The following is an 11,648-nucleotide window of genomic DNA, read 5'->3' as shown; positions in this document are numbered from 1 at the left end:
CTTGGATTTTCAGCCTCCAGCACTGTGAGAAAATAAATTTCTGTTGTTTAACCTGAGTAGGGGTTGTGTTTTCTATTCCCATTTGCTGCAAGGTATGTTTACCAAAGGCTGTTTGAGTTTGTGACTGTAGTGGGTCAAATAGTGTTCCCCAGTAATTTATGTCCACCTGCAACCTCAGAATGTATTCTCACTTGGAAATCATGTCTTTGCAGATGTAATAGCTAAGTATTGAGATAAGCCGATATTGGGTATGAGTAGGTTCTAAATCCAATGACAGTATCCTTATAAATGACAGAAAAGGACACAGAGACAGAAGGCCATGTGACGACTAGGCAGAGATTGGAGAGGGAGCATGGCCCTGCTGACACCTTGATTTTGGATTTCTAGCCACCGGAAGTGTGAGAGAATAAATTTCTCGTTTTAAGCCACTTGTGGAGTGGTAATTTGTTACAGCTGCTCTAGGAAACAAATACAGTTACCCAACAAATTGATTATGCCAGGTGAACTTTTTATGATGATTATATGAGCCAAGGACGCAAGCGTGAAGAGTTGTAGTTTCTGTGAAAGCCAAGTTAAATACTTTGGAAAGACTAGATAAAAGTTTGTTGACTTTAAAAATTAAAAAAAAAAAAAAAGCTATTGGTTAACTGTGGGCAAAACTGCTCTAAAAGATTGGGGGGAATATAGTAAAAATCTTCAAGAATTCTGCATCTCTGGTTCACACCTATGTAATGTAATGCATGTAATTTGTACAAGAAAGATAATTAGATTACAAGCTCCAGCTTGTAATCCCAGCTACTTGAGAGGCTGAGGTGGGAGGATCCTTGAGGCCAGGAATTCAAGAAAGACAATTAGAGAACATCTATCAGCAGACCTATATGGGAAGGCAGCTATGCTGTACCACTATATCACCAACAGCCCGACTGAGTAGATGTACACTAAAAAGTTAGAAAAAACCTGGATCCTATAGTAAATAAGTGGTAAATATAGAATATTTAAAGTTAAAATGTCTATATATGTACTTTTTATGACACCCTGATTTAAATAACTTTTTAGATTAACCAAACAACTAAAGGTTTCTGATGAGAGGGCTCCTGCTATACTATTAGAAGGCAGATTTGTACTATCTAAGACCAATTAACTTTATTTTTGTATTTATTCATTTTTTTGAGACAGAGTCTCACTCTGTCGCCCAGGCTGGAGTGCAGTGGCATGATCTCAGCTCACTGCAGCCTCCGCCTCCCAGGTTCAAGCGATTCTCCGGCCTCGGCCTCCCAAGTAGCTTTAAATACATGTGGTTTTTACCTTGTCATCTCTTCCACTGCCACAGTTATACAGACGCATATGATTCCAGGAGATAATTTTCAGCTGATCAAATTTGTTTCCTTACAAGGCTACACCTGTTTAGTCTCAAATTTTCCCTGGATGAAATCCTGGGTTAATTTTGTTGGAAGAGATGTGTGCCCATTACACACTCATTCCCAAATTTACCAAAATGCTATTTTTCATTTGCCCCATTAAAAATGAGAATATCATATTTTGTCAAATTTTGAAAAGAAGCATATTCCCTCCTCTCCACCACTACTTTTTTTTTTTTTCCCAGACAGGGTCTCACTCTGTCACCCAGGCTAGAGTGCAGTGGTGCAATCATAGCTCACTGCATGCAGCCTTGACTTACTCAGCTCAAGTGATTCTCTCACCTCATCCCTACAAGTAGCTGGGACTACGGGCACATGCCACCATGCGTGGCTAATTTTTTTGTAGAGACAAGATTTCACCATGTTGCCCAGGCTGGACCATTACCTTTTTTTTTTTTTTTTTAAGTTAATTACAGCATTTGAGGAAGAGGATCTAATTCCACACAAAATGGAAGACTCTAAAATGTATCCATTAAACTGCTAAAAAATAAATAGAGTGGTGAGAATACCACATAAGCCCAGTTTAGATTCTGAGTGCTGTCACCCTGTGATTACAATTATACAGACTCTTCCAAGCTTATAGCTAGAGCTCCTGGAAGCTATTTTATACTCTGATGCAAGGACAAAAAAACCACAACTCAGGAAGGAATTAAGTCCTGAATTATTGGCTTCATCACATCCACCCTCTCCACCCCAAAACAGCACAAAAGAAACAGTGACCACACCCTGTAGATCTTTTTGTGTAAAAGAGGTAATGAAGACCTGGGATGGGAACAAGTCATGAAGATCTGTCTTTAAAAGGTCCCTTTCAGGTAAGTTTGTACACACCATCAAGCAACGAGCCTCTCATCAGTTAGGGTTAGGAAACCAAGGTTCAATTCTCAGGAAATCACAATTTCATTCATTTACTCAATATGAATTTACAAGGTGCCTATATATTATCAGCTTCCACTTGCAGCCATTTCTAGATAAAAAAGAAACCTGGCATCTCTACAGGGGCCACCAAGTTCCCCAAATCTACCACTGAAGGGACCTTTTTGGAACTGGGTTTCTTCTGTACCCCTGAAAGGGTAACACCTTAAAGCTGAATCATCTTTAACCTGGAGGTCCAATATGACATTTAGCAATACTTGCATCCCAGCCATACAACATTAAAAGATACACTAAATTGTGAAGGTAGCTATGCTGCAAAATAATTTAAACAATTCTACAGCATTCATTTATGCTTGAAATTCCAGTCCTAGACCAAGCTTGTGGCCACTAGCATAGATGTTCTTGCCACCCAGGAGAGCTGACAGTGTCAGTATGAAACCTGGCTTTAGGGTTTACGTGTATCCTAAACCTATCAGGCTGGAGTTGTTCACTTTAGTGGAGAAGTGGGCTTTAGGGTCGATCTGACACTTGGCTGCTATTCTGAAGCGAGTGTTACTGTTTCTTGCTGTCCCAGCGAGACTGACAGCAGTCTCCAACTTCTTGCTCACCTTCTGCTAATTGGAGCTGCCAAACTCTGTCCCGTCATTCACATTAGTGTGAAGCTGGAATTCATCAGTCTTGTGGCCAACCGCAAAGTTGCTCTGGGTCACTCAGGACTTTGTGGTCTCAAAATTCACCTGGTAGCTGGCCAGCCAATCCTCATAACCCAGCACTTAAGAGTGCCTCGGACTGAAGGCTCAGCAATGTCCAAATCCACGTCGCAGCCCAGGTTAATGTGCTCCCGCTTGTATCCTGTCTTGATTTTAGCACTTTTCCCCCAGTGTTAGGGGAGAAGGATGAATGGAGGGTCAGCTTCAGTCCACATGCTAACTGATCTTCCATAGTAATCTCGGTGCCTAGTGTGTTGTCAGTGTTCCATTTCTTTGCAAATGTCAGGCCATATTCGGTCTATCTGTACTTGGTTTCCAGACTGCCTGTCACTTTGGTGGTCTCAGTGTTGGCTGAGCCTGAGCTTGTAAATTCCAATCCATTCTCAGATTTTGTTTTCAAATCAGGTTTTATTAAGCCAAATCCATATCCCTTGGTGAAGACATGCTTGGCAGATTTGCCAAGATTAGCATATGTGAGTGGCACAGCCATCTTCTGCTCAGAGACAATGCCAGTGGGCTCAGAGGTGTCTATGGTGAGGGCTATGGCTCCACTACCTATTTTTAAAAACATTCTAGACACAAACTCCCTAGCAGTGAGCTTCAGGCCTAGCCAGGCCTTAGAAGAGATGTCATAATTTATTTTCTACCTTCTACTGTTCAGCTACATGTTACGTTGGAGGAACATAAAACAATGTTACTGAAAATATATGTCAACATACTAATGATATATAATGATTTATTTACTTTTTCCCTAATTACCCTTCTAAATGAAGAATTACAGACGTATTACTAGAGATAATGAATTATTTCTTTTTCAGAAAGTAAAGCTATTTGCTTTTTACTAAATGAACAAGTTAACAACAACAAAAAAGCACCAAGTACACGACCAATTAAAATGAAACTTAAACTAGCATGCTCTCTCTTCCAAAATAATAACAAAAATGCTATGGGATAAGTAAATTAATAGCTGAAAAATATTAACTCAACAAAATAATATTTTACTAAAATAGTTTATTGCAATAAGATTTTCACTGTATTCAAAATCAATACAAAGTAAGTTTTTAAAATTATGTACATACAAATGATTAAAACTATGTAATTAGGTGAGTAAACAGCATCAACACAATTTTAGCCTCTAAACCAATATGTAACTTTCTAAGGCTTTTTAATAAAACCTTAAAAAATATAGTGAAGAAATAGCAAAGAACAATAGTTCATCATAGTTGTTGGAATTCACTATTTCCATAAGAATAAAAAAGTCCTCCATCAAGGTATATTTGAGACAAATAATTTATTATTTTGAAGGTAGCTGGAGAAAAGTCTGATTCACTTCTGTTTACAGCAGTCTAGGGAACATTATAATTAAATAGCATATTTTTCCAAACTTCACACATCCTAGACCTATGTCTCCAACAGATTTTTCCTCAGTATTAATATGGTAAAGTACACTGAATTTTGTATTTATATATATATATGTATATAAAATATCTATATTGATTTTTAGTCAGTTTGGAACAAATGTCCATGTGTAACAAATTATTAACAATTCTGATATTTGCACGTGTATATATATATGCTCACAAAAACTGGTCTGTTGATGAATCTAAAAAAATATATTAAGATGCCAAATAAATTGATTTCATTATGAAATGAAGACTTTTATTAAGAATATATTTTATCAGGCATTTTGATAACAAACTGTTACTCTAAGTATAGGTGATTTACCCAGTGTATTTTAAAAAGTAAATGAATCCCACTGTAGTTTTTCTTGAAGGAAAAATCATTTCTCCAGTTGCTGAGGGGTACTAAAAGCTTCATACACATTAGCAGCAAAGTCTTTCACTTGCTCCATTGTCAACAGATCCTAGCAAAGATGATAATATAACATTATAGTTTGCAAAACATATAGCTAATTTGAATTAATTTCTGCAATCAAGTGATGAATTCAGCTCTAAGTTTTGTGGTAAAGGCCAAGAGGCAAACCATTTAAGAAAATGAGTAGTTTTTCTTGTAATAAATTCTAGGAGATAGTTATTATTTAGGTTCTTATATGAGGGATGATGGTATCATAAGCATTCAAGTGTGACTTTCAGGGACAAAAACCCCAAATAGTCTTCAAATGAATTTTAGTGTATGTCAAGTGCTAGATAGGTATCTGTTGAATAAATAATTGTAGGAGTAAAGGTACTTTTGCTGGAAGCTGACATAACACGGTTAAGGGTGTTTTACTTTCTAGAAGATCTAACATACGGTATGAATATGTGTAGTAAGTGCATATTTTACATGTACACACATACATGAACCACACATATACACTATAGTGTAAGGGTTATTAACACCCCAAGGGATTTGCGAATGTAAAGATAAGAAAAAAATTACACCTTCATTTTCTTTAACTTCTAACCAAAATCTGGTATATCTTTCAATTATGAATGTAGGCAACAAACTGTGATAACATTAGCAGGTTGTATGACTTTGTCTTCAATAGAAATCATAGGCATTTTCATGTCATATGACAGTTGTGGAAGTTATCAGAACTCTCATTATATCTTGGTATTTAATGCATGAATAAAGAAGCAATACTGCTATATCATACACTTAATTTTAAAAGAAATTTTGAAAACTATATATGATTGGTTTCCTTTATAATATTATGTATTTTATTGTATGCACTTATAAATATTGTTCTGAGAAGGGGTCCATAGGCTTCACCAGCCTGTGAAAGGGTCCATGACAGAAAAGGTTGACAGCCTCTGAGAGTGTCAAAGAAATGGGAAGTAAACCTGTCCCTAGTGATCTCTGTTTCTTAAGTATCGGAAAATCCAAGTGAGGTTGAGACATGTCCTAATCTCAATCAATTCATGGTTAAATTATCTCATCAGAGAATTTGATGTTATTTAGTTTCAAGTATTCAGTCTAGGTGTTCAATGAAACATAGGTTTAGATCAATGTTTCTCAAACCAGAATTTACAGACATGCTTTCAGGGGCCCAAGAATTTGAGGGGAAATTTTGTGTTTTGATTTCTATGAAAATGTAAAGAAAACTCAAACACGCTCTTGATTATTGAGAAAACATATAACCTACTATTGTTCCTGATTTTAGGGCATTTGTTTATATTTATGTTCTTATTGGCTTTAAGTAACATTAACTGTCTTGCGCTAATGAGAGAAGAACAGAGGCAGAAAATCTTTCAAATGAAGGCCAAATCATGTAAAACACATGATACAAATGAAGCTTTCAGAATAGTTACAGTAGATAAAAAAAAAAAAATACTAGCAAGTCAGCTTCAGAAAATGCAGGCTGAATGCTCAACAGCATGAACAGTAGCAGACAGGTCCACATTCACTTTGGCACAACAAATTATTAATAGTAGACGTCAGCCATATTATAGAACAATCTGTTTTTTTGTAATTTAGATTCTACTTGACAATAGAAGTGCTTTGGTTTTGAGTTACAAAAAAGCTCTAATCTTAAGGATCTTATTGAGTTTTTAATTTATACACTAAAAATGATTTAAACACTGGAGGACTGTGGTATATGTGTGCACATATGTATGTGAGGTGTATGGACAAATCTGAGAAATACTACCACTGTAGTGCAAAAGCAGCCATAAACAACACATAAACCAATGGGCATGCTGTCACCCAATAAAACTTACAAAAGCTGGTGCTTGGCTGGATTTGGCTCATAGGTCATAGCTAACTTATATCAGCTTTATAATAAAGCCTTTAATCTGTTCAAATACTGTATCCTGATGCAGCTTCTAGGATGTTTCAGTAGTCTGAGATAAAAATTATGTATCATAGGGTTGGTTCACACTATAAAAGCTCTTTCCTTATGTTATCTGAAAGCAATCTGAAATAATTTATCTCCTGCTTATGTTATTTGAAAGCTATTTGAAAATAATTTGAAAAACCACCTTTCTCGATTGTTTTCTGATTCTCCCATTTCCTACCTTTACCAACTACCATCCTAATATCTTCTACCAAAGGGGTCAGCAAAGTATGGCCTGCAGGCCAAATCCACTGCTGCCTGTTTTTGTATATAAAGTTTTGTTGAAACAGCCATACTCTTTTGTTCAAGTACGTTTCTGACTGCTTTCACACTGCCAGAGCAGAGTTGAATAGTTTCTGTAGAGAATGTATGTTGCATTAAGCCTAAAGTATGTACTATCTGGCCCTGTACAGTTTGCCAAACCCCTGTTCTACAGCATTCCCACCATAGGCTCTCCTACACACCATTGTAGTTGAAGTAGTAGCAGTAATTTGAAAAGACTAATTTTACGTAAATTAATGTTCTAATCAAGGCAAAGGCTTTATAAAAAGATAAGTGGAAATAGTAAAGCATATGATAATTTATTAAGAAGACCACTTGGTATTTTAACTCATAGAAATTATAGTTTAAAAAATTAAACTATAATTGTAATAGCCTTGTCAATCAATGGTCTAGTATATACATTTAATATACATCCAGTTACACTAAAAAACTTTACTAAACTTTAGTATCAATGGCGTTTTTACTATATTGAAACATTTTTTATTATCAATTATATCGATTTTAATTGAAGTGTAGTGCATAAAATTATTTAAGCATTAAGGCTGATGATGCTTTATGCTTGGTTGTAATTTCCACTCATCTGTCAAAATGAACAGCCTACTGGCCAAGCCAGGGACTTCTACAGAAGAGGACAAAGGTAAAGGTAAGGTTTAAATGCCCCAAGTTATGACCTTTTTCTCACATTGATATAGATGTGAAGCTTAACATTCAGTAAAATGAGATCAGTCTTATTCACTATTTCTTCTGCAATATAAGTGCCAAGCTCTTATGGGTGAGAAAGAGGACAGAAGACTGAAGAGTCCAGTGTGGGAAAATGTGCATGTGAAGGACAGGCTGATGACACCACAGTGAAAGGAGGAAAGGAACTCTTAGTCTCAGTGCTCTCCATGTTCCCAAGAGTAAAAAGTCTACAGAGAGGATACACTAAATTGTCTGAGACAAGTTACACTAAGAAGATGTCAGCTTTATGCTTAGGCCATAGGGTCTCTTCTCATTGTACATTATTGAAGCAGTTTGCAACTGGCATTGCAAACAATTTTTTAACTTATAACACAGTTTCCAAGTTTGCACATGACTCAGAAATTCAAAGTTATTTTGTTTATAATATTTGTCTTACTTAATGAATTACTGAATTACTCAATGAATTACTGAATTACTCCATGCATTCCAAATGGAAATGAAGAAATAAGATGGAGTTATAGGTAGTCTGATAAAACATTTAAATGACCCACTGTTTATGTGGCTTTTAGTGAGCATATTATTGATGCACTATTAACAGTTACATTTTATTAATCACTAAAATGCTTTACTTCTCCACAAATTTTTTTAGTTTTCCTCAAAATGTGTAGAACAGGATCCTTGATCTGCCTCAAGGATCAATCTTCTTACTAGCACAGCTTAATGCAAAACATTCATGCTATATAAATTCAACTGACCACTATAATACACCTGGACTAAAATGTAGTCCCACAGTGTTGGACGACAACACGGAGAAAGGTACTCCAAACTTACACATTTGCTATGGTCCATTATTACTCTCATGGGACACTCTACCACACTCTACATGTAGTTCCAAGTTCTGTGATTTTTTGAAAAAATCTCTCAGCAGAGAATGTAACTTTATGTTAGACAAACATGACCACCACCACAAATATAATTTGCTTTTAATAACACTCCCAAGCTTTCTTCTTACCTGAACAAAATGACTAGGTGTTTCACTGCAAACTGAATGGATCTGTCCGTTTACTATTGGAATTATCTTAGCTAAAGGCAGGCTGACACTGGAAAGACTGAAAAATCATCACAGTAATGATTATTTTCTGAAATGACCTCACAGGACTTTAACATCTTAATTATAAAAGTAATACATAGCCATTGTAGAATATTTTTGGAAATCTATTAAAAAGGAAAAAAAACCCCACAATTCTATCGCTTAGAAATAACAACTCTAATTGACATCATGACCAATTTCTTTTGGCGTTTTTTTACACATATCTTTGTTTTTTTTTGTCTACCAAAAACCTCTAACCTCCTAAGCACACTGTTTTTGCATTTTTATTGTTATGAGTATTTTCCATCTTATTAAAAGTTCTAAAGTGTTTGTCTGGTTGTTTTTTAATGACTATACAGTAATCTGTCCTCTAGCTGTGACAATTTATATCATGAGCTCCCTAGAGTTGGGCATTTCAGTTTTTGCCTAAATTTTCTTAATCTAAGTAAGATTTTGTATAAACATGAAATCACTTGGTCAAAGGGTATGAATGTATCTGCTCCATTATGCCTTCTTTCAACATCCAACATTATCCTTTTCTTTAATCTTTCCACATCTGATAGGTGAAAATAGTATCTTACAGGTTAAATCTGCATTTCTCTTAATTACTAACAATGTTGGGTATTTCCCCCCTACTCCAGTGAACCACACCATTATCTATCAGGCTCTAGAAGCAGCAAATATGGGCATTATCCCTGGCACTTCTTTCTCTTGCCTATACCCAATCAGATATTCTAAAGATTTCTCAAAAGAAATCTTTTAATAATCTTAAAATCTTTTGAAAATCCTTGGCACTTCTTTCCCTTGCCTATATTCAAATAAAGAAGTGCCAAGAATTCTCCCCATTGCCCAACAGATTCCAAGCTGAGCATTATCTCTTGCCTGGACTACAGCAATAACTTTTTAACTTGTTAGAGCACAATAAACATTTGTTGGATGCATAAATGAATACATGTATGTATCACTGTATGTATGTGATGCAATGACTTAAACAACAAGACTCATTTTTGGGTTGGGGTTGTAGATTTAGTCTTATTACATTAAATATGACATCTCATACATTTTAACCTAGGGCTGCACTAAAAATTTCCTTTTAAATATCATGCAAGTGCTGAAGCTAGGGTGTACAACCAGTGTGCTATGCTGAGATTTGAGGCAATGCTTAAAAAAGAATAAAGGAAGTGGGAAGATTTATGTATTCCTGAGGGAAGCAGGCATTTTTTTTTCATGGTACCTTTGTGGCATTTTTCAAAACCTATCATGATTTTGATTACTTGATTGCTCTGTCTCCCCTCACTATCATGCAAGCTCCATGAGGTTACACACCATGTCTATCTTATGCACTGTATTGTCCCAGCACATAGTAAAAGGTCTTGTGTACAGTGGACATCCAATACATACTTGTTGAATTGATTAATAAGTCTTCATTCATCCATTGCTCTGTCCTGCCCCAGTCCCTGTTTCCCCAATTCCTTTTCCACAAACCAGTCAAAGAAATCATACAATGTAAATTCCATTACATCACTCTCCTGCTCAAAACTCTCCAGCAGCCTTCCAGTGTTCTCAGATGACAGCCATATCTGTATGTGCTGCATTCTCCAGCTTTGTCTGACACCACTCTTGTTCTATGTATTCAGCTACCACGCCAGCCTCTTTATAAGTCTTAAAATGTACTTAGGTGGCTTCAAAACCTTTGCCCTGTGGCTTCTGCCCAGAATGTCAACTGTCCCACTGTAGTCTAGGGTCATATTTAATAGCTTCCAATCTCAGTTCTCAGTTCAAATTATTTCCTCAGGAAAACTGCTTGACTGTCTACTTTTGTTTAAATTTTTCTATTATACGTTCAGTGTTCTTCTCCTTTATAACACTTCTCATAGTTTATACAATTATATTTACTATTTCCCCAATTAGATTGTAAGATCTATGGGAACAGAAACCTAATACAGTGCCTGATTCATAGCACGTGTTCAATAAATCTTAGATTAACAAACTGGCCATTTCCATCTGCTCTTTTGTGAATTATCTGTGTCTTTGATGCACATTTTCTAAGAAAGAAAATTTTTCTTTCCTTAGGTGTTTGCTTCCTTAACTGATGTGCAAAAGTTCTGTATATAATGTCATTACACTCATGGATGATATATATACATAGAAAGAGCAAACATTTCCTCCTATATATTATTTGCATTTAATATTGATGAAAAGCTTATAAAAGCTTGTTTGATCTTGAAGTTTTAAAAATTATACAGTCAAACCTAGCCTTCTTTTATATAAAGTTCTTTACTTTCATTCTTAGAAATACCTTCTCCATCTTGAGGTCACATAGTCACCTGTTTTCGATCAGTATATTTGTTTTTACTTAGTATATTTAAATGCTTAAACCTCCTGAATTTTATTAGTCATTGTAAAATGACTAATTGTTATTCGTCTTACCAACATATATTTTGCCCACAATCATTACTAACATCCTACATTTTTTAGGGCTACTTCTGGATTTTACATTCTATTTCACTGACTTACCTATTATTTTATGAGTAACAATAATTATACCTTATATTATATATTATACAGGAAAAGCATATTCATTGCTCTTCTTTTCCAATAACTGCTTAAACATTCTCACTCCATTATTCCTCCATATTACCTTTATTATCATTTGTCAGGTTTAAGATGAAAAAAATCAACCATCCTCCAATCTCCAATAGAATTTTGATAATATTTTGATTGTATTTTAGATTAATTTTGGAAGGCTAATTTTACACTTTTTAGTTGATTCTCTTGGGTTTCTAAGTATAAAGTCTGTCCCCTTCATATAACAATAG

General features: G+C 35.4%; 1 protein-coding gene and 1 pseudogene across 1 annotated transcript in view; both read right to left on the bottom strand.

Annotated features, from left to right (window-relative positions):
• Positions 1-47: 47 nt before the first annotated feature.
• On the bottom strand, positions 48-4,492 carry LOC129144334 (voltage-dependent anion-selective channel protein 1-like; annotated as a pseudogene).
• Positions 4,493-4,638: 146 nt separating this feature from the next.
• PEX3 (peroxisomal biogenesis factor 3) overlaps positions 4,639-11,648 on the bottom strand; it is a 38,609-nt gene continuing 31,599 nt past the window's right edge. Inside the window, exons 11-12 of the mRNA XM_518776.9 lie at positions 8,752-8,848; positions 4,639-4,865 (exon numbers count right to left, since the gene is read on the bottom strand). Coding sequence (XP_518776.1) covers positions 4,782-4,865; positions 8,752-8,848 — 181 coding nt within the window. The 3' untranslated portion in view covers positions 4,639-4,781. The remainder of the gene's footprint in view (positions 4,866-8,751; positions 8,849-11,648) is intronic.

This window comes from Pan troglodytes, chromosome 5 (genome assembly GCF_028858775.2).
Source record: "Pan troglodytes isolate AG18354 chromosome 5, NHGRI_mPanTro3-v2.0_pri, whole genome shotgun sequence".
Lineage (NCBI taxonomy): Eukaryota > Metazoa > Chordata > Mammalia > Primates > Hominidae > Pan > Pan troglodytes.
This window is presented reverse-complemented; position numbering and strand designations above follow the sequence as displayed.